The 23,847-nt window shown below is 43.3% G+C and overlaps 1 protein-coding gene across 4 annotated transcripts in view; it reads right to left on the bottom strand.

The window, feature by feature from the left end:
• Positions 1–23,327, bottom strand: part of col11a1a (collagen, type XI, alpha 1a) — a 70,431-nt gene extending 47,104 nt beyond the window's left edge. The window contains exons 1-13 of one of the 4 annotated variants that reach the window (XM_047568101.1): positions 22,937–23,327; positions 18,225–18,389; positions 17,743–17,956; positions 15,169–15,331; positions 7,598–7,720; positions 5,818–5,910; positions 4,475–4,561; positions 3,030–3,311; positions 1,795–1,860; positions 1,598–1,639; positions 1,415–1,477; positions 313–387; positions 133–216 (exon numbers count right to left, since the gene is read on the bottom strand). In XM_047568101.1, coding sequence (XP_047424057.1) covers positions 133–216; positions 313–387; positions 1,415–1,477; positions 1,598–1,639; positions 1,795–1,860; positions 3,030–3,311; positions 4,475–4,561; positions 5,818–5,910; positions 7,598–7,720; positions 15,169–15,331; positions 17,743–17,956; positions 18,225–18,389; positions 22,937–23,051 — 1,572 coding nt within the window. In that variant the 5' untranslated portion in view covers positions 23,052–23,327. Of the gene's footprint in view, positions 1–132; positions 217–312; positions 388–1,414; positions 1,478–1,597; positions 1,640–1,794; positions 1,861–3,029; positions 3,312–4,474; positions 4,562–4,793; positions 4,980–5,817; positions 5,911–7,597; positions 7,721–15,168; positions 15,332–17,742; positions 17,957–18,224; positions 18,390–22,936 lie in introns of all 4 variants that reach the window. The other 3 variants (XM_047568102.1, XM_047568104.1, XM_047568105.1) reach the window with 3 other exon arrangements.
• Positions 23,328–23,847: the final 520 nt, after the last annotated feature.

The raw sequence follows: 23,847 nt of genomic DNA, 5'->3' as shown, positions 1-23,847 counted from the left end.
CACTCCTCCTCCTCCCCTCCAAAATACTGTCTCCTATCCCCTCCTTTTCCCCCTACAGCTGTGTGTAGAGAGCAGATCGGGGGTAGGGGGCAGCTTCCCAGAGGCTTCGTCTTTAACGTCTCTTCCACTTACTCTGGCTTGGGAGAGGATGGCCTGCGCTTGGGCTTCTTGGGCCGACACCACGGGACCCTTTTCACCGTCCCCGCCGAAACGGAACTGTTTAAAACACACAGGCAGACGGTTCATTCAGTCTATAAAAATGAACCTGGCTGTTGAATGACACGACAAAAGGTGGGCGGGGTGAGCACTTACTGGCAGCATCAGCATGGTGCCAGGGGGGCCGGGCAAACCGTCAGCACCAGGCAGACCAGCACGACCAGGAGGACCCTGCAATACAGAAGAGTCGACAAAATGATACTATATCTAAACTTCAGAAGACAGGAAATGCTTTTTTTTCCTCATATGGTTTATGTAAAAGCTGCATAGTAACCTGTCCTTTTCTCTGAGCTCTACACTTTGCTCTTTCCTATGCTGCAGTAATATGGAAGGAAACACAGACTTTCACATATATACTGTACAGATATCAGAATTGGGCCGATAAACAGGTGGCCAAGTTACTGCTGGTGGCTCGCTATTTGTTAGTTTGATTAACATGTGTCTCCTCCTTCTCTTCTGTAAACTAGGCCTGTCCCATCTGTGAGCCACACTAGTGTCTGGAGTCCAAAACCAACATCCTTTTTTCGGGCCATGTGATGCACATTCTTATTTGTGTGTGAGAGAGTGTGTATCATGACTGTGAAAATGAAAGGCAGTTCAAAAAGCAAAAGCACTGCTACTCCCCTTCTAACCATTAGGGTTTTGATAATAAATGAATAGCAAACGAGATAATAAGTGTCTGACATCGTTCTATTAAAACACCTTGGAGTCCATTACTGTGCTTTGCCGCGTCAAGACAAATTATTTGATATTGGCTTAAGTCGTTGGTGGTTCAGTTTTACTGCCTTCCACGCTGATTCATAATTAAAGTTGGTGGAGAAATTACAAGATACACAGTTTTAACTGACAACTAGAAATCACAAATTTACATTTAACGTGTCCATTGTGGAAAAAAAATGGTTAGTGCTGTACCGTACATCCCACCAATACCTGAAGGTCTGCTAAAATTTGGAAAAAAGTATTGGGATGATGTTTTGTTGGAGATTTGTAAGCTCCAGGTAAAACACGTGCCTTTACTGCAAAATGCTATTTCTTCATCAACATGTGCAACATTTATTGCTACAAATTAACTGAAGACACACTCGTTTTTTCTTCTTATGCATCCAAGACTGCTTTCTAAGTTGGAACAAGTATGAACAAAACTGAATTTACAGGATACGCACAACTGACTGTGGTCAGTTTGGAGACCTAAACTCACCCTGTCACCGGGATCTCCAGCAGACCCTGGGGGTCCTTGAAGGCCAGAGGGTCCTGGAAGACCCTAAGAGGATAAACCTGAGTTAGACCAACAATATTCTATGTAGTAGCTCATTAAATTCAGATTACAATGGTGTATAATTATATTCTTTGGTGCGAGATGTTTTTTTAACAATATACTCACAGCTGGACCGGGTGGTCCTGGTGGTCCTTCAATCAGCATTCCCTTGAAAAAACAAACGCATTATTTTATACCACAAATGTTGCCTTGTGCAACAATGTCGATGAACTTCAGAATTAACTTTGTAAATTGTTCAAATGTACTTAAGGACGCAATTTCACTTGGGTTTACAATTAACTGAGCTCATTGTTGGACCTTACTGGCTCAATCACAGCCGGCTCGCCCTTCTCTCCCTTCTGGCCGAAGGCTCCTGCAGCACCAGCAACCTGCAGTCACAAAGCAAGAAAAGGAGGATGACATTCCTCATAGAACGGTTATAGCCAACTCTGATGAGCAATGATGACTGAGGAGGAAGTTCACCCAGGGGGAGCATGTGTGTAGATGCTTGAGGCATTGTTTGTTTGTTTTTTTTCAAATCAATCAGTATCATATACTCAGTTGCAGCCACTGCTACGCCAAAGGCAGAGAGCGAATCACAGATTAAAACACAAAGTGAGACGACATTATAGAACGAAACAGGCAGGATGTTAGTCCTAATGAGCAAGGACGGACCTCTACACTACGAGCTTGAAAGGGAGCAATGCTGTCATTGCATTGCCATTGAGCAGTGTGGCTAATGAACGGCGACCAAATAACATAAACGAAACACAACAGTCTCACTGTTAGGCTTCTTTTCTAGCCTTTGCGCAATGCTGTAAATGACCAAATGTCAGTGGTTTTGTTACCTGCAGTGAGTGAGTTCTACCTTGTGGAAGGGTAGAAGAAGAGGTTGGGAGGCGAAGCATTGGGAGGGGTTTGCGTGCTAGTGCTAGTGGTGCTAAAAATGTCCTCAACATTACCCGAAGGTCTGGGCAGAAAGGGAAACGAATGAATCCTTAACATCTTCTTCACAATGTGTGTGTGTGTGCACTATGCAAACACCCCCCTATGATTTATTGGCTAATTGTAGTGCACACACAGGGAGGTATATGTCACAGACAGGCTGCTTGTTAAAATAGCAGAGGAGGAGATGAGAGGGAGGGGTCGAATCCAGCTGCCGAAAGATGAGCGCGTGGGGAGGGGCGTTTGGGTATTTATGGGCAGGGTGTGGGCTGGCCTAACATGCACTGATGGAAGGCTGTGTGTGGATAGATGGAGTGATCGTGGGTGCTTCCTGTTAACTGCGTGCACTGTGCAACGGACAGTCTGCTTAATTAAGAAGTGATAAGTCTTTACAGCTAAACAGATGCATGCATTGTCCGAATGACAATCACCAAATCACCAAGTCAACCCCGTTAAGAGAAACGCATTTGCTAGTTCCACACTCATCATGCCAATGACATATTCTCCATGCCGAGAACTAGGAAGACGTGCACCGGAAGACAGAGAGAGTCCCTAACGTGTTTCCGTTCATGCACTCACCCCGCCAGTCACCGGGTCAGGGTGCGATACTCACAGTACTTTCAGTGTCGGTTTCAGCAGCCACCCCGGGCCCCACCTCATCATCGTAGGCTGTTGCGGGTTTTGGCGGGGCCGTGCCATACTCATCGTACGGCCCATAATCATACAACCTGTTGTCAGCCTCGCCCAAGTCATACTCCTTTAGGTCGTACTCCTTAAAGTCATATGCTTCTGTACCAGTGTTCGAGCTGTCCACCGTTTCTGGGACAAGGCTGGGCTCCGGAGCAACGGGAGAGGCCTCGGTGTCATACGCACCGAAGAGATCCTCCTCCACAGCCTTACAGGTGTTATCCAAGCGAAAGGGGGGAAGAGCAATGTTGAGCAACGAAGGAAACAGGAATGTTAGTTGAAGCAAACAGTCGACTTGTAGCTGTTATTAGAGCAATGGGTTTAGCCTGATTTGCAGAAACTACATGTAAAATATCGATTGCAACATTAGACTAGATATTATCTCAGCCTTCTTTTCTATCTCATCATACACCGGATGAATCGATACAGACAGTAAAGACAGGCTGAAATAAGTACTCTCATCAGATTGTAGTAGCTGTGCAACAACACACATGCAAATGAAAGCAAATTCTCTTCAAAATTCTATGCAGATGATAATGTGAGTCACCTGTGAATTTCTCTGGTGAACTCCATGTTTGGCACAACCACTACAACCATAATTACAAGTTTTTTTTGGTTTCTCTTTCCAAAAATTGGATTTAGCTTTGGAGAATGACAGAGTGGATGCAATTACAAGGTCTTTATTGGCAGTACTCCATCTTGCCAAATGATCTATTTAAAAAAAAAAGTTGGCGTAATCACATGTACTTTGTCAAACACTGCGGTAGACAAGATCATAGCAGGCTGTGAGGAGATTTCAGCCTTGATCATAGTTCCTTGCAATTAATTAGTAATTAGCAGAACTAGCGATCAAAACTAAGCTTAGAATGTGATGGACAGCGGTCTAGTCAATGCTGCACTCTTGGTGTGGCCAAAGAAGTTAGTATGAGTTAAGTTTAAATTCTCAGAAGACTGGAAAACATACACTATTTCTGTCTCTTGAAGTAGGAACACAATTACGATCGAAGCCACATGATTTCAGAACAGCGCCCACTACAGTATGCGCAAACTTCAGTGTTCCAACGTGTTCACATGAAGAGAAGCAACAAAATCTGCAGCTGTAATCAAAACCGAATTACAGCCTTATTTTCGAAGAATGCAACGCATTCCTAGAATCAGCACGGAGGGAAGCGGATTATGGCTTTTAAGCATTTCAGAATTGACCACTGTCCATCAGCTCAGCAAGTCAAAAGACACACTGATTCATTTGAATGACTGTGTCTTTGTTGTGTCATACCAGGTACTTCCTCGGGTAAAAATCTTCCCGGCTCAATTTTCCCCCAAACAACTAAGACAGGGTTTTTAAAAGTAGAGAATGAAAGAGAAAATTACCTCGTTAGGTCCGCTCGTGGCAAAGGGCGACTGAGTTTGAGTACCGTAGTCAAAGTCTGTATTGTAATCTCCTTCTACATTGTTTATCTGAGTCATGTTGAAAAAAAGGAAAGAAGAATAAGGGTTAACAAAAAAAAAAAAAAAAAGTGTTCAGTCCAGAAGTTATTCGCTAGGCGCTCTCTCAAGCTGACTCTTCTACTTCTACCGGGGAGAGGTTAGGGAGGTTCTACGTCTGCCATCAAAGATTTTCCCCTTCAGAATTCAGGGCAGGAAGGAAGATCTTGATGGTATCAGGTCTTTTCCTTAGATAAACTTTTACCCTAAAATTGCCTCTGGGTCGTGCCGGCGCTGTGGCCTGGTAGCCAGGCATCGGTCGCTTCTTCTTATAGGAAAACTTTTTGGCTGGTGATTTTTTGGCAGCCGGGGACTTTAGGGGCTTGGCCTTAGATCTACTGAGGGACTTTCTGGTCCTCTTCTTTTTCATGGAGACACTACGTTTCTTTCTCTGGAAGAGGCGATGGCAACAAAGAACACCAAGACAAACATGGGACATCCAAAAAGTGGAAATGATTTTCAAAGCACACTCCATAACCGGTGTCCAGACTCTTTTCGAACACAACTGTCACATTATCCCACTTTGTAGCAGCCCATACACAGTAGTTGGTCTGCATGGTATCCTTTAATATACTCTCCATGCACATCAGCTACGGAGGCTGCTGTTGGTATGCAGGTCGTGTATTTTTTGGATTATGAGACAGCTGGGCAGAAATGGTTCTGTACAACATTTAAGGAGCGGGTCATTCATGTGACACACAGGAGGGTTTTTTTGGGGGGAAATATACACATATCACTCTGGCACAAACGAACACAGAAACACAAGATTTGCCTTCCAGCACCTCTTTACAGCTATTGAAATCAGCAAATGTGAATGCTAATAATCCATACATGTATTCAATGGTTGTAAAGACATGCTAGAATGCAAAAAAACACACTTAAAGCAGGTGGCAGCCGACGCATAAAAGACAAGCACATGAAGGACTGAGTATGTTAAGTGCACATTTCTGCCTACACTGTCGGACTTTAAGGTGATAATCAGGGTAGGCCTAACAATCCAGGCCGGGACGTGGCTATTTAATCTTTAAATATAGAGGGCCAAAGCAAACATTTGGCTCTTTGATTTTTTTATTTTTTTTTTGGAGAAAACTTCTTAATGATTGGTTATATATTAGCATCCATGTGCACATAAACATAACACTGAGACGCACAGACAACACACACCACGAACTGAGGGGTGGGACGGGCAACATATTTTCTTATCCTCTCATCCTCCATATTTCATTTACCTGTGGCTCTGAATACTCATTGGTTGGACTGATGTCTGTCGCTCCCTCAGAGTAATCATAGAACTGAGAGTAATCTAAATCGTCAGTAGTGTACTGGAGAGGTTGAGAGAGAAAGGCAGAGACAGAGAGAGAGAGAGAGAGAGAGAGGGATGAAGGTTTTAGTGTTAGCATTAGCATCAAGGACGCGGAGTCCTCTTGCACAAAGAAGATGATGCATACAGGACATATCATCTTCAGCGACTAAATACGCCCTTGAACAGTAAAAGCCAAATAATTACTTATAATGAGTTCATTATTAACATTACACACATAATCGTTTAAAATTCTACAAGGTGCAGTGTGTAATGCTATAATGTATTATAATAGATAACATCTATTATCAATAGTCACCATTATCTGCAAATAATCAAAGCACTGCAGGGTTGCTACATTTTGTTTTCTTATTGTGGTGTAAAATTTCAGCGAATGCCAAAAAGCTCGCTATGTGAGTCTTAACCTACGAACATGCAAGCAGATGGGCCGTTTAAAAGCCCCATAAAACAAAGGAAAACAACAGAGAAGCTTCAAAGACCAAATCGCCAGCTGCATTTGTGGGATATCGTAATGGAACTTTCTCGCTGAAAGTATGTAAATTACACGCTCCAGGACTGGCTGGAATATAGAGGGCTGACTTAGACAAAAAGCACACCTTTTATGAGTCATATAGTTCTTATAAAATAGTCACAATTAAATATACGCTCCAACAATAATTATGGTAGGCGCATGGGAAAACCCTGACTTCTGGTCATATCTCTCCATGCTGCAACTTGCGCTTAGAGGCAAAAAGAAGATCATGCTTAAATGATTATAAATGAGTGGTCATTGCATTTGTTAGAATGCATATTGCCCATCATTAAAATAACCAGTGCAGTGAACTGTACCTTAAACAACAACATCAACGAAAAAATCAATTGCTTCAAGACTGTTCTACTTGCCCTGCATAATCATCTCCATGATGATGCATCTAATGCAGAGATGCTTAAATATGTGAGCGGTTAAAACGGGTCATTTGTCCCTATTTCACTGCTGTTTACTCACATAAAGAAGCATTTCAAGTAAACACTTGTGGTTAATAGGCTCTTATAGTCTGAAAAAAAGACAACTGAGGGGCACAGGAAGAGATTAGAAATAGAGAGCAGGTAGTCCTCTCTGCTGCTGCTGCTGCTGTCAGTGCAGCTTCTTCACAAATCTGCACGCGATCAGAATTCCTGAGCACTAAAATTAGTAATTCAGCACCTGCCGCGCTGCCCTCAAAGAATCTAGACTTTTCAAGCAGTGTGCGCATCTGTCCGCATTACTTCAATCAAGGATACCACTGCAGGCCTTTTACCTTTGACAGCTGATGGAAAACACCTGCCATCATATCACTGGCGGGGTGTGGCCAGACATGCACCAGCTTTTTGACATTTCAACAACTAATTTATAGCATATATTTACCCATGAAGGGTCCACGGCAATAGAGCCGTACATGTGGCGTAATTCCCAGAATAAACTGAAAACTGAAACACCGCAATTTCTGAATTTTAAATAAATCTGTAAAGTAGATGTAATTCTATTAGTACACACCTCAGTACTTTGAAATACTGTATAATAACCGTCTTAGTTCTTTACTTCAGCCGCTATGCATCTGCGTTTTCATAACTGTACATACAAAGATACTTGACGTTAATATCACGGCCCTCGATTAACGCCTTGTAGAGACACCACCCCCTCCACCCACCACCCTCCCTGGTTGGCTGACCTCCTCTGGCTCCTGGGCCTGCAGGGAATCCCTGTGGGGCCTGTCACAGTCTGGGACGTAATGTTCACAGTAGTCGTACGCTGCCTTGGGATCGGCCACAATCAGGAGCTGCTGGATGTCGCCCTGCAGAAAAACAGAAAGATACGTCAGAACTGTCTCCTCACAGCAGCAGATTTCACTTTAGAAATTTATAGAGTGAATTAAGGGTATCGATTGCTTGTGGATGCATATCACTGCTGCGACAGCTCCCTGAGTAGCTAAAGGCTGATGAAACCAGATAATTAGCCACCTGCAAAGCAATGCTGCGCGCACACACACACACACACAAACCGGAGCGTAGTGGCATAATTAAAATTTTAAATTACAGACTCGATCTCTACACACACCACTGAGTCCACACTTACATGGTGCTGGGAGGAAACCGAGATCAGACCCTGGGAAAATTATTGTTATCAGAGCTGTGTCGTCCCTCAGGAAATCAAATATCATGAAGTTGCGAGCTGCACCTGGCACAGCCGTGTGTTCTACAGTATCCTTTAAAGACTATATTCCTATTCTTAACAGCAACCTCAGTGAGCAATAGAGGACATGAGGATTTAATGTGAAACACGCTGACACGCCAAGATTGTTGTTTTATGTTAAGCATAAGTCAGTGCAAACTGTGATATTACATTATTCAGCTATTACTTAATTTTAAGCCATTAACTTTTGCATTATTTTTTCTGCATGCATTTCAATACTATAAAGTCCTGACTGTACAAACCACCTTGCCTTTTTTTCTGGTTACTGGTTACTCAATCGATCAAGATCTGGCTGAAACTCAATCGTCAGTTGCTTTTATGATTAACTTAAAGGCAGAATAAAGTCATCATTAACAATGTCACATTTACAACTACAACATATTGAGCAAAACCTTTATGTGAAATTCACCGAAACAGCACAGAGAGATCCCAGGAACAGTAAAAATGTCTGACATGGTTCGAGAAAGTCACTCAAACCACATTAAATTTGTTGTTAGGACAGGACACCACAGTGCTTGACACCATTTCAGCACTGTCTCACCTTGTTATAAGTCCCAAAGCCACTTCTCTGCAAGAGAGTGAACATAACTAGCGAAAGCATCTGGATTTTTTTCCTGGGAGTCTGTAATTGCTCAAACTGAGTTCCTGCAGGCTGGGTTTTTGTGCCTTCACACACATTGCAAAGACAGCTGAGGGGTGCTCCGAGGCGGCAGAGTTAAGGGGCACGTCTTTGGCCGGGATGTTTGGGAGGCGAGCGCACAGAGGCGCCTGAGCCTAAAGGTAAAAATCTTGCTGCACTTTTGTCAGCGTGGAAAGTATACATTGAAGAGCAGAACGGAGAAGTGGCAGTGAAACCGGAGAGAGAACAAGCACGCTGCAACTTGCCAGGAGAATGTGTGTGCAGGACATGACGGTGTGTGTCTGTGCGTACTCCTTAAGTCAAAAAAATCTAGGGATCCTTAACATGTGCCTTTGTATAAACATCCATGTGCCAAGGCTTGTCCCATGAGGAAAACAAGTTCCTTGAAAGTCTCTCTATGTAGCCATCCATCAACTTCTCGCTGCTCATATTCAGTTTGACAGTGCAGAGATTCTTCCCGGTATGTATCTGGGTGGATGGAATAGTACGTTAAGAGAGGGCTTTCTTGTTTAAACGGACTTCAGTCAGTCGCTCAGTTTAAATGCTGTAGCAACCACCCAGTCAGTCTGGATTTGAAGAATTTCTCTGTTCAAATATCTGTTAAGTCTAATTTTAATGCCAATACCAAGTAGTCCTGCTGCAGGTATTATAGTTCAGTAGCTACATTCCTTGAGAGAGTAATGTGAAAATCACTTCACTTCTACTGCCTGAACCCTTTAAGTTAATAACTCTTAATAGGTTAATGCTGGAATGAATGACAAAGAGAATCCATTTAAAGGCAGTATCAGCTGCAACACTCATAACACTTAAGAACTCTCAAATGAAGTCAAATGTGCTCTGGGCCTAAACCAATCAGGAAAAACATTATGACCACCTTCCTCATATTGCACAGGTTTCCCATATGCCTTCAAAACAGTTGTGACTCATCAGAGAATGGACATGGGTCTTCTGAGGGTGTCCTGTGGTGTCTGGTAACAAAATGTTGTTAGTGGGGGCCTCTGTGGATCATCATACAGATACTTGATCGGTTTGGGATCTGGTGAATTTGGAGGCCAGGTAGGTCGCCACGTCTCCTCAGTGGTCACAATGTTATGCTTGATCGGTGTATATAGTAATTTCTGCGTTATCACAGAAAACATCTGTTCACAAAAAGACAAAATCTTCTCGCTAAATGTTTATGGGACAACTTCAAACTGAGTCCGTACAGAGATGTGCGTCTCTGTGTCCATGCGTGTTTGAGGAGGCTCAGCAGAAAAAGAGAGATCAAGTCTCGCCCTGAGTCAAGCTGACATGTATTACCTCATGTGTCACCCTAAGACCAACAGTGAATGCTTGAACCCTGCCTCGAGTCAGCTCTAATTAGTCCATGTCTGAGAGCCACTCGTCTACACGCAAATAGGCAAAAAAAAGAAAGATCAGCACGATTACGAAACTTTTCTGAGAAATGTTACAGACGCGCTCAAAGAAATGGAAGCCAGACAGGGCAAAATGACTACATTCCATATGCGGGTGCACATTATCTTCTTAAAGCTGATGATTTAAGAGACACGTTTGATTTTAGAGGCATGACAGGTTGATGTACTGTAGGTCAAATAACATCTACTGTATATGAAACAGATAACCACTATACCAGCTTTCCACGAGACAGGTGTCTTCATTTGACGGTTCATTAACTAGTCTCCAAGTCCAACAGGAAAATGCCTAGTAAACAAGAACTAACTCACAAAAACCAAGGGAATACCAAGACCCTTCCAGAGACACATAAGGATTTAAAGAGAGCAGCTGGGATGGTAAAAGCTGTTTTGTGTTGGGAAACACCTGGGGAGAGTTACACCGAAGCTCTGGGCCTGTCTTCCATTGTGGTTTTCTGAGAGAGAAAAAAAAAAGAAAAAGAAAAGCCCCTGGCAACCTGGAGTAAAGCCAAAGCTCCAAAAAAGCCCCTCCTGGCTACAGCAGAGCGACACAGAGCAAAAAAAGAGGTTGTATGTTAATGAGTCAGAGGTCAATGAGAAAAGAGTGGGGCTGAAAGAGGGAAGTGGGGCCAAGATAAACAGCTGAGAGCCAGAAATCAATTTATGCTAAATCCACAGTTTAGGCTATATCCTCACCCCTAACCCTAACCCTAACTCTAACCCTAAAGATGCCACTATCATATGCTACCGGAGTATGATATAGAGCAGTAAAACAACAGAGTAAAAAGTAGTGGTTTGACACTTAATGAAGTTACTTTTACTGAGATTTCTGAACATCTCATGCTTCTTTAACTCAGTGGTATTTGCACATTTGCACATAACTATCCACGTTGACTCATCACTACTGAAAAGGATGGGAGTCAAATGAAATACGTAATCCTGCACACTCAAACACAATTAAACTGCATAGATTATGATAGCTTTCAGTTCTCGGTTTACGGTAACATTTTTAAAACATTGCTCTGTGATCTCTAAACCGACTCTGGGAGATATCAGACACATAAAAGCAGAGAAATAATGAGTTCATGATACCAAACAGCATCTTTTTTTTTTCCCAAATGCACAATCCAGCATGACCTCATACTGACCACAAGGCACCATGGGATATAAATACACATGGAAGAGGTCAAAGGTTACAGCAGTGCATAGTAAGTGTTAGATTTCCACAGAGTGGCTGCTTGAAATGTTTTGAATCATTAGTATACAGCGATGTTGTCTTAGCTCTGGTAGACACTGTATCTCTTTTGCCTTTACTCAAATCTCATTGCATGGTCTAACTACAGGATGACTGCAGGGCATCACTAACCAAATCAAAACCAAGTAGTCGTCAGCATGGGTTCTTTGACAGACCTTTGCCCAGGGGCGACATACCTTTGGTCTAAACACAGGCGACTGTAATTAGACAGCCTCATACAACAGTTACAACAATACTGTAGCAACTCCCTGGCAGTCTATTGAGCACAATCACCCTAAAACACTAAGAAGCTAAGCAAAGGTAAAAGATTTGTCATTAAATATGGTAGAAGAAACACAATAAAACACAATAGAAAAAGAAACAGACAACGGGCTCAGTGGTTTATAAAAATGGTAACCACCAGAAATGGAGACACATTAATGAAAGCTTTTCTGTTTCAAAGCAATTGCTCCATATATATTTGATAAAGTTAAAACATAGGCAGAAATGTTGGCATAAGCCAATTAGATTATATATATATATAAAAAAATAACTCTAGGAAGACCAGATTTGAGTTTGTGAAAAAGAGCACCCTTCACAAATTCGATGTAAACATGTTTGAGGGTCTTGAAGAACACAATCCCGGCTGAAAGTTTGAAATTGTTTCAAAGCTTCAAAGTTGACACATTTTTAGGTCTCAAAAAGGGGACATGTCTGCGAAGAAGAAGACGTCTGGTCACCCTACTTAAACTATCTCATATAGCCTGCTATCCTCCATGGGCGACAGACAGTGTAAAGACCCAGTATTTTGGCATTTGCAATCCAAGCTCCATAAACAATATCCATCATAACAGACTTTTCTAAATGAGACAAATACTTGCGGTGTAGGCACCATGGTGTACAACACTAATCCCTTGGCAAATGTTTATCTGCCCAGGAAGACAGGGGGATAGGTGCAGGTAAGTACATATGTATGTACCCAATACAGACAGGTAATGTCCACCAGGCATGAATAGACAGTCTCATGGCTTTGGCACAGTCAGGAGGCCTGAAGGTGGGGAGGGTGCCGAGGGAGGAGGAGGTGGTGGCGAGCAGGGCAGGGTATGCAGAGAGGGGAGGGAGATGAGGAAATAAGGCAAAGCCTGACGGGGCAATGAAAGACTCCCATTCATCTGAGCCAGATCCCTTAGCGGCGGTGGTCGCCTCCAACCTGAGGCAGGTATGGCATGAATAGACGTTTATGAAAAATGCAGGTCAGGTTGTGAAAACAAATACCGGAGTTTGAATAAAACTGCAAATAGTGGTGGTGCTTTATCTGCTTCGTCTACCACCAAACGTCAAAACCTCACCTACCATAGTGGTTTAAAAGGGGAGCTAAAGTCAGCTTTGAAGGAAACTGAGAATTTAAAGAGGCTAGAAAAGAAAAGTTTGTGACGTATCGTATTTCAAACATCGCCTAAAATCATCTGACTGGTTAAAAAAACAAGAAGATATTATCATTATTATTATAACCACTGGATTCAAATGCACAAGCGAAAAGGTATTTCCTTCCCCATATACTGTACATCCCAGCATGCAATGGGCCCCGTGGATCTCTGAGGAGAGCAGGGACAGAGAACAGACAGGAGACCTGTTCCAAAAACGACACAGAGAAGACCCTGTTGGGTGACTTATGGCTCCTATTTTCAGTCCTTCCACTGGCCAGCTTCTGACTAGACACACTGTTTGATACAAAATGCTGGCTTCACTGGCCGGTCATAAATCTAATCAAAGCTGACAGGTGATATGAAATCAGATCTGCTTATAAAACTTTGCACCCAAAAAAAAAAAAGTCTTCTGTTCTGAAAACTTCCATGCTGTAAATTACTATTTTGTTTCTGTAATAGTGACAGAGAATTAACTATGTCAGATCCCTTTTAACACACAGGAGTATCATAATCTAGATAAAAACGTAGTCTAGCACAAGGCCCTCTACACTGATCAGCCACAACATTAAAACCACTGACAGGAGAAGTAAATAAAATAAATCATATTGTGACAATTCATTTGGGAAACTGGGAAACTTTTGGACCTGGCATCCATGTGGATGTTACTCAGATATGTAATACCCAGCTAGACCCGACCAAACACCTCCACCCAATAGCAAAGACACTCCAACAGGATGCAGCCTGACACACTCACGAAAACGGTTTATGAACGACACAAGGACCTCTAAATTCACTAGATCTCAAGCTGATCAAGTGTATCTGGGATGATCCGCAGAGGCCCCTCCCCTCAACCCATGGGACCCAAAGGCCCCCCACTAACAACATCCTGTATCCAGACACCACAGGACGCCCTCAAAAGGCCCATGTCCATTCTCTGATCAGTCACAACTGTTTGGAAACACAAGGGAGATCTACACAATATTGAGAAAGTGGTCATAATGTTATGCCTGATCGGTGTAGGTAGAATGAAGCAAGGCAAAAAAAAAAAAAAAAGACACCTCTTATTTACACTCGCTAAATGCTTTAATTACTCTCTGTATGGAAAGCACCCTGTGTCCCCGTGGCGATGGATAGGCATGCCCAAAAAATACAGCTTTAAGACGAGAGTGGTAACATCAATCATTCAAACATGACACCAGAATAATGACCAGTCATTCCTGCAGCACTTAAAGCAAAACAGCACTCTCTCACGACCAAACACAGCTCCCATATAGCTTTCAGTGAACTTTACACCAGAGACGACCGTGAATGTCACACCAATTCAGTCATTGTCTGTCATTGTCTTTGACCCATCGGCAGCATCAACCTCTGGGTGAACTGTGTCTTAAAACACTGAACCTTTGAAAGATGTCCTCTTACATTCACCTTTTTAATCTGAAAAACAAAAAGCTGATTTTGTTTCGCCAGGCTTTGGGATCTTAATGTAAAACAGCAACCCTAAGTTAAGACTACATCAAAATAACTGCACACACTGACTTCACACATTCAGCATATGCTCAAATACTGGACGTCCCCAGCAACACATGGACCATGTCTGCTTTTAGACTTGTGGTAAAACTTCTTCAAAGCATTGCTGTAGCTACCAACTGGCAAACCACAATAAGACCAAAACATTAAGACTCGTTTCATAGTTCATCAAATAATTAGTGGAAGACTTAGTGGATAATAAGCTCCAGGCCTCGAGGAATAACAGTAAACAAACAGACTGGACACATTGTTGGAATTCTAAAGCTCACAATTAGTCTGCAAAAGCAGGATTCCATTATTTTAGAGCCAAGCATTTACCAGAAGATTTGTATTCACGCTCAGTGTCAGCTGAGATTCAGAAACACTCTGTGTTTTCTGTTACAGGCTGACCGCTGCCTATAATCTGAGTATCTCCAGCTCAACACGACAGCAGAAAACAACAGAAAATTTCTGTTGGACTCATTCGCACCATCAAAAAAACACCACATTAGCAGCAGCTTTGATAAAAGACACAGGATATCTCAGATGTACGGTACGATATAGATTTGAAACTTTGGAGACCTCTGCTTCTGCCCTGGTTTCTATTAGCTCCACATTCCACATCCTGAAGAATCAAAGATGGCCTAAGCTGTGAATGAAACTTAAAATAAACCTTAGGTAAGGCACAGGAAACCCAGAGAATACTGTAAAAAATGAATTTATAACTGGTTGCTGCATCGTTTTAGTTTGATGTGCCAGCACGCTCATTTGCACTGAATCCAACATGCAGGTTGACCCACTCAATCCCAGCGCTCACACTGAAATCATTACCTGGAAAACCTCCTCATCCAGAAGCCTGGTGCCAAACACGGTGATGCCGTTGGTGCTGATGGAGGCGTGGTCGCTCCTGAGGAGAGGCTTGGTGATCTTCTTCTTACAGTCGACGATAATAGTGGCCGTCTGCTTCTCCACGCTGATGGCCACACGGTGCCACCTGGTCCGGGACACAAAAGGAAAGGATTAGCAATACAAGAAAGCAAGCTCGAGCAGCAAACACCGATCAGCCGTAACATTATGACCACCCCTCCTAATATTGTATATGTCTCTCTCGTGTCTCAAAACCAGTTCTGACTCATCAGAGAGTGGACACGGGCCTTCTGAGGGTGTCCTGTTGTGTCTGTAAACAGAATGCTGCCTTTGGGTCCTATGGGTTGAGGGGAGGGGCCTCTGTGGATCATCGTAACATCCTAACGGTTGACAGGTCCCCAAACGTTTCCCAGCAGAATGCTGAATTATAACAAGATGCTCAATGTCATTTACTTCTCACCCATCAGTGGTTTTAATGTTTTGGCTGATCCGTGTAATACTGACTGATTTTGAGTTTGATTTCATTCTAAGAAAACATCAAGAAGACAGAACTGGCGCATGATGATGTTTCTTAAAAAGACGCATTTCTTAGAAAATGCTCCAGAGAATCAGGAATAACCGGGCTGTGGATGACGTATTTCAATCGATACCTGCCATAGATCCAAAGGGTTAACTGGGGTCACACGTGAGTCTGACACCTCACTCGCCTCTGGACCATTTGCCACTGCACTTAAAGGCTATTGCATACCAGGCAGCAGTGGACCACATTCTTGCCCCCACACTTTGGCCCTGTTTAACACAGGATTACACTCATTAAACTCCAAACTTAATCCTCCTTCTGGGTTACTCGGCATGACAGACATGGTGAACATTGTGGAAAGTGTGTGTCAAGATCCAGGAAGGCCTGCCTTGCCAGAGCAGGAGACACACAGTCAAAACATTGTTCTGAGGTGGAAGATGAGACCTGGTCGACACTGAGGCTCAAGATGTCAATACAGAAACCGTTTGCCACAGATGCAATATTTTCTGATGACATAGTAATCAACCATCTTCTGAGAAAAGGATTTGTTTATGTCTTCGAATGCAGCTTGGTCATAAGGACACATTCCACGGCAGGCGATGGAGCTTAGAGAAAAATAAACATGCAGCAGTCTCTGGGCTTAGCGCCGCAGCACAAAGCATTACTTATCAACTCAAATGGCAAACAAGCAAAAGTGGACTGCATTGGGTTCGAACAACTCAAAAGTTTGAGGCGCATAATGAGCCCTGAGTGTGGAGTTGGATTGTAAATGTTTTTTTTTTTGTGACGTATGTTTAAAATACGTAAAACAGATAAAAACTGATGTGTACAATGTAACAGCTCAACCTGGACCCTCATGTTGTGTTCTCTTTTTAATAAAAAGGCTAATTCTCCTTTTCACCTCTCGAACATCACCATTGTGTTCTTCTCTTTTCACGCTGCGCGTACGGCGTCTTAGCGGTAATGAATGCATCCACAGGGACTGCAGAATGTACACAGACTCGGCTACAGTCCCCGAAGATTTAGAGAAGGATTGGAGCTGGAATGTATAAAGACTGAGAAGTGATTAAAAAAAAAGCATTGTTCCCTTGGACAGCAGTCCACAAAAACTGCGTGCGGGATGGAAACAGGCTGAGAGACTGACACAAACCATAATAACTGCAGAGTTATCGCTGACACGAGCCCTGTGAAGGATTTCCCTAGCTTCCTTTATCACATAAACACAAATAATGTGTCAGATCAAGCGTTTTCCTAGCAGCCCATTTATTTATTCTGCTCTGAAAATGAGTCTTGAGAATTGCGGGATCTCTGAACCTGAGACCAGATAATCAGGTTTAAGGTTACAAGGTGTCTCATTGGGTGAGGTAATCCAAGAGGCTAAAAGGGAAGTTTAGAACCGTCACTGTCCCCTCCTTCCTTTCCCCCTCTCTAAAATAACAGAGGCAGTGAGTTCATGGATGAGGTCAGGTTGCCCATGGCAGCCCTGCTGTGCCCCAATAATCCAGTGTCTCCCTGTCTCTGACCTGTCTCTGTGCCCACAGACCCCCGATGAGACGGATAATCCGGTCATGAGCACCTGTGGTGCAACAAGGGGAAGCTCGGGGGTTGTTTTCTTGCTTTTACAAGAAGAACAGGTCACTGGAAATCAGGGTTTTTAGGGTCATCTCTAAAAACTCTCTAAGAATTCTCTAAGAATTCATGTTCACGTAGAGTGGATTTAAATAGGGCAGCTATTAAACTGTCAGTTTTCCCATAGAAATCAATCAAAATACAAATATATATGAGTGAATAAATAAGGACCACTGGTTTCAGAGCATCTGTCCTGCAGTTGCAGTTATTGCTCCAAATTGCGTCAGCCTCATTTAGCTAAATGTTGGAGGCCTGAATGCATTCATTTTTGACAAATTACTGTTTCTTTCACCAAGACCCTCAGTCCCAGTCTTCCCCTCCTTCCATGCTACGCCCATTCTTTCTGAATCAGCTTCTTTTTTGGCGCATGGGTGTGCCTGAGTACATACTTTCCATCGGCGAGGTTGAGAGTGCGGTACAGGGGGTAGTCCTCTGGGGCTGGCTTGCCAGTCTGATCCTCATACAGGAAGACAGGTGAGCGTCCCACCTCCACGCCCAGCTGCTGGACTCCCTGCTCATTGTAAATGGACAGCAAGAAGGACTGGAGGCCAGATTTGGGGCGCAGTGTGGTCAGGATGGAGAAATCCTCAGGGAAAACACCACCTGCAGGGCAAAAAAAAAAAAAAAAAAAAGACGGGGAGAAGACGTGAATGGGTTGGACATGGGACGCTTCCATTCTTATAATATTTAGTATGCAATATTTAAATTGACGTCACATTTTCTCAACAAATAGCTAATTGCTAACTAATTGGTGTCATATTTAAAAGATTATAAGCATGTAAAGACAAGACTGCAAATGTTATATCCACAGAAATTTTTGAAAACCACTCAAAATACAGCTGAAGGTCAGAGGCAGAGAGTTTTATCTTACCGGGGAATAACTGCGTGGTGGGGGCGCTGATCTGGATCTGCTTGGCAACTCTGTAAGCTGGGTCTGGCTTTGATGCTCTTCGGTTTGCACAGAATCCTGATGTTTTCGTCACTCCTTCGGGGTAATTTTGAAATTCTAATACTTTTAGGACATCAACTGGCTCTTCTGTTTGGAGAAACAGTGAAAACATAGGTTAGCGGAGACTCTCGTTGCCAACACAGGATGAGTGTGTGTTTATTTCCAGTCAATTATGCGGTAGCTTTTCAAAAAATTTGAAATGCATGTCCGTGATCTAGACCCTGCGCAGGGAAATAAACACTGTGGCAAAGGGTCTGCATGATTCATATTACATTTCATTCAATATGTAACGTAAGAGAATGCTAATCTTTGCTGATCAAGTGTGGAGGTATACAGTATTTCTCACATATCTCAACAGTTAAGTTTGTAAATTCTGCCTTGGCCCGGGCTCTACAGGCTCACTTGACAGGAAATGTCCATGTCAAGGCATTCCATGGACCATAATGAACAATGTGCCATCAGCGCTCTAGTTCTGTAACACCTGGATAGGTTTACCTTCGATAAGGCTCTCCAATCTGATGCACTTTACATAAAGGAGCCTGTGTGGGTACCCACAGAGGCCCATGGGAAAGGGTTATAATTATGCCTCCAAAGAGCCTCCGGAAAACCTTCTCTGTATAAAACGTTAGCCTGAAAGGAGAACAAACTGCAGCAATATATTGTCCTTTTGGAGCAATTAAGACCTGGGAGATGGTTTTAATATGCATGGTCTGATAAAAAGAAAAATTTAGTCATGCATATTGCACATTCACTCTGCAATTTCAATGTTATTGTGTTGGAAAGAATAGCAAAAGGGCACTATGAATAAAGCTCTATACAAATGTCACTTCACCAAACAGAGCGCAACAATATCTGGCTAAAATTAACAACACAATGGCAGACTGTCAGATGTAATAACACCAGTCTGTTTTTGTGTGGGCAAAATGATGCTAAGCTGCCTGAAAGTATCAGGAAGCTTTTACTGATGGCTCCGGTGTGGTTTCTTTAACTTCTGGATTCTTAAGGGGATTTTACAAAAAACGCAGGATGTCCCTTTTTGCCAAAGCTGAAATGTTGACCAGAAAATGAAGGGGACATACATGGTTTGGGGAAATGTTCCTGTTTTAACACGAATCCATTCCTGATGAATATAAAGGTGGTTTACGCAGGATCACCAGTGCAGTTAACGCCGGCATTTGACGATGTCATTCAGCCCTAGTGGACAAAAATCCTTCCACTCGCATGAGTTTTTGGCAATCATTGGTTTCATTTTAATGAAAGGCATGCACAAACAATACTTTCTTGTCACTTTATTTATGCATTTTCTAAAATAACCCCAGCAGCGGAACAGATGCCTTTCACACTGCAGGCAAAGAGAGCTGGTCTTTATCAATCCATAATGCGAAACTTCAGTCCAAAAAGTAAACACTGGATCAGAGAAGAAGTTTGCAGAAGCCAGCAGGATATCCACATCCTTTCTCTTAAAAGCCATCATGTCCCTCAGCTCAGGGAATATAAATGAGCATCCTTGGGGTCAATCATATAAATGATATATAGGAATACATTCCAAATTATACAAAAACATGAGAAAATGTGAAGCTGAGAACTATGTCAGCTGTTATTCCACATGAATGCCATGACTAAGAACAACATGGCCATTTTTTGTAGCTTTGAGGATGAACCAGCTACTTATTTTGGAGAGTGAACTGAGGACCTCATTGTGAGCTCCTGCAGCGTTGCTTTCAGTCCCAGACTCCGGGACTCATACGTTCCAGATGTGGCAATTCGGCCAGGCTGCGACCCTCACACAGAGGTGCCGAGAAAACGTCAATACTTGCCAATCCATTAAGGTGGCCAAATGAATGTGCGAAGGTTTTTAAAAGAGTGCGTCTGATGAGCTGGTGTGTTTGCCCCAAGAGGGGCTGAGCAAACAGGCCACACAGCAGAACTCGGGTGGCACAGAAGGACGGGCCTTCCTTCGCTCCGAGGAGTGATCCGAAAACTGAGACTCTAATGCTCGGTTATTAGCTCACTCCTCATATGCATCATTATGCAAACTGTCGAGACAAGCAAGGATGGGAGGAGCAACATGACACCTGACCATGAGACATAGATTAAGTGGTTTGATATCATCTCTGTCATGTTCACAGGTGTACACCGTTAAGTTCCTGGAGATAACACAAAAGCATTTGCAGGACCGGGGCCAAAACGTCTGTCTGAGTTCATCCGTTATCCCACATAAGACCTTAGCCCTACCGATATCATAAATCCCACTCACTCCTTGTCATCTTCAGCCCTCGTGTCTTCACAGAGAGGTAAAATTGGATGGTAAACGTGGGAGGACCTTTTCACCTGCAGCTCCCTTAGACTCTAATAACATCTTCAGTCAAAGTGTCTCTCTCTATGTACCCCCCTCCCCCCCACCCACTCTCCCCCTCTCCTTCCTTTAACTTCCACCACGCTGCCGGCGAATACAAGACGGCTTTATGCTGGTGTCATACCAAGGAAACTTTACAGAGACCTAAACAGTTTTTCAATGCATTTTTTCCCACTTCGCTTCCTCTGTTTGCTTTTTCTCTCTGTAACTATTTTTACTCTATATGAAAATCAGAGCATGTCAACAAGTAGTGTTGAAGCCTTTTCCAAACAGGTCATGTTATAACAAGGGACGTCTCTTGAAATTTTTACCAGTAAACTTTTAAGTTCCGTGTTTCTGTAGAGCCCAAAAAAAATTATTCACTCGGAATGATTTGGCAGTGTCTATGAATTTTGTGACAGCTCCAGTAAACAAAGGTCCATCAAGGAGCTGATTAGCTGATGTTCCCGGTTGAGCGTATCGGGCAAAAGACTCTGAAAATGCTAGCTTTGTCTGCTGGAATGCACATCTGAGCCTGCGCCCCGGGGGCTGAGAAAACGTGTCTGTACAGTGCTAGATGGAGAGGGCACCCTGCAGAAACTGCTTTGACTGCCATAAAGAGCTCAGAACATAGACCCCGGAGCTGAATGCTTCACATTTACATAAAGAGGTTGGTAAAAACACTAATATGAACCATAATTCCTGTCTTCTAAACTAGAAGGCTGCGATACTCTGAGGCAACAAACGACAGCAGTGTTAAGGGGATAGATCAATAAAAAGTGAATAAAAAATCAATTACTATGTGTTGCATAAATTAAACCTGCAACTCCAACACTCTGTAGGCTTTGTAATCTTTACAAAAGTTTTCCCAGACCAGTTGCACAGGCAACCATAGGTCCATGTTATTTTGAAAGGGAAGCTGCTGGAAATTTTCTCCATGAATCATATACATCCAAAATCTCCAACTGTATTTATATGCCATAATAAATCCTTACAGGGTTGAGTATATGCCAAGATGTAAGGCGCATGTAATCCTGAACCCTGTGACTTGCGACCATTATGGCTGCAGGCTAGGCCCATACGCAGGCCTGCTCTTTGAAGGCTCTGAAATCATAGGGAAGTGCAACAAGGACCATTATCAAATAACTGCACAGTACTTAGAGGGGAAGCATTCCCACCGCTCACACAGCACAGCCTTGTCCCGCAGCCGACCAAACATCTAAGTGCAAAGTTGGAAGTGCAAAGTTTGGGGGGTGGCGAGTTGGTGAGGGGGAGGGGGCTGCATAAGGCAGCTTTTGGGCTTTGGTGTGGACCAGGGCAGTGTGGAGATAGGGTGAACCTGCCTGACCACTTTTAGACCCCAGACAGACAGGGGGCTTTGCGCTCTGCACTGACAGGTCTGAGATCGACTGAGACCTTTACAGGGGTCTGCTTCACCACTCCATATGTACTGACACACATTCATTGTCCACCTGCCCTTCAATTAACCATACACCCTGTTAACACTGTGCCCTTCTTCACATGGTTGGATTAGATCCACTGAATTAATTCTGAAGACATGACATTCAGATCACCAAACGTACTAACTCCACCACTCCGCAATTTAACACGCCTTCATGCTGACACGCAATATCAGATTAGGCTACATGTTAATGAGTGGCGATGATTGTCCCAGTGCCAGTTACAAGTAAGTTGTCACGCAGCCCAGGGTCCGACATTTGTGTCCACCGGCTGAGGAAGTCCACCATGCTAACCGTGTTCTCATCCACCTAGCGGACCACACAGCAAACAAAGAGCTTTCTTTCACCAAGTGAATCTCAAAAAAGCAGGGAATTCTGTCCCGTTTCCCGATCTTTATAAGCACATACCAGCGGCTTAGGATAAATTTAATTAGGCGAGGTGTTTCATCTTCGGGTCAGATGCCTTCCATTCATGCGTAAAAGTAGCCCGCGGTTAACTGCGCATGGTCTGTCTAAGTTTCCTTTAGAAGGTTTTTTAAACAGTCCACTTCTCTACAGTGGTCTACAGTGGACAAGTTTGCACAAGATTCGTGTCTGGTGGCTTCTAGAAGTGATCGGATCAATCATACGGGCATATTTCGCCTAAATGTGGCTATTCTGTTTGTGGAACGGGTATAAAACATCTGACTATGATGCGAACGTAAAGTTGCCGTGTCCAGGTAAGAACGTTACTCAGCAATCTCCATCGTCAGTTACAAAGTTTTCCCATCCGGTCGGCGCTCCATCCCCTTTTGGCCAAACAAAGTTCCCTGGAGATATTCGGTCCCTAATAATCTTACCTGCTCTGACATTAGCAGCCTGTAGAACCAGGGTTAAAGTGATGAATGCGGTTACAGTGGAATCCATAAGCCACCTTTTCGTTTTCCACCTTGTGGACCACCTTTGCATCTCCATGATCGGGCGCCCACAAGCGAGTAAAACTTCTGGGCGACTTCAGGTGATTTGTAAATGACGTCCCTTCCACAATCCCGAATAATGATGGAAACTGTCCTACAAAATAGCCATATGTGAGGAGTTAAAAGGCTCTTCTCTCAGCCGCAACGAGGCCCCGATCCTCCTTCCCAGCGCCCAGCCTTCACAGTGAAGGTAGTCGGGCTTTAACCGAAACGCACGGAGTGCTGTCGGTACACTTGGTGCGTCCACGGACAGGAGGGCTGGGCAAGCTCCACAAACCAGAGCCACGATTACAGGGAACTGACAAGGGAACCAGCCCCCGATTAGCAAATCACGGGGCTGGAAATTCTCCACAGGGTCCACCCATTAGCTTTGTAATGCGGCTCCAGGTCTCCTCGGAGTGCATCTGAGGAAAGAAGAGAGGAAATAAATAAATAAAACCCTGACAGAGTTGATTAAAACCCGGGAGTGATGAAATGAGACAGCTGTGAATGCATAGTGTTGCTTTTACATTGATAATATGCAAGTACACTATTGTCTTAAACTTTTTTCCCCCTAACATGTTGCCAAGAAGATTCTGTCCTAACAACAAAACAGACACTTGGTCAAATTGTCAAAAAGACTGAAACCATATAAAGCATTAAAATGAACTGTGACCACCAGCTAGTAACACATAAATGAATACAGCAATCATATAAAATAAAAAGCAGAGTGTTGAGCTGAATTAGTATGAAATTACTGTGAGGAAATTAGTTTAGCCTACAGGTCAGTGATGTACCAGACGCTGGAAAAGTGT

The sequence above is a fragment of the Mugil cephalus genome, chromosome 18 (assembly GCF_022458985.1).
Source record: "Mugil cephalus isolate CIBA_MC_2020 chromosome 18, CIBA_Mcephalus_1.1, whole genome shotgun sequence".
Lineage (NCBI taxonomy): Eukaryota > Metazoa > Chordata > Actinopteri > Mugiliformes > Mugilidae > Mugil > Mugil cephalus.
The sequence above is the reverse complement of the archived record's forward strand: the minus strand, read 5'-3'. Positions and strand labels throughout refer to the sequence as shown.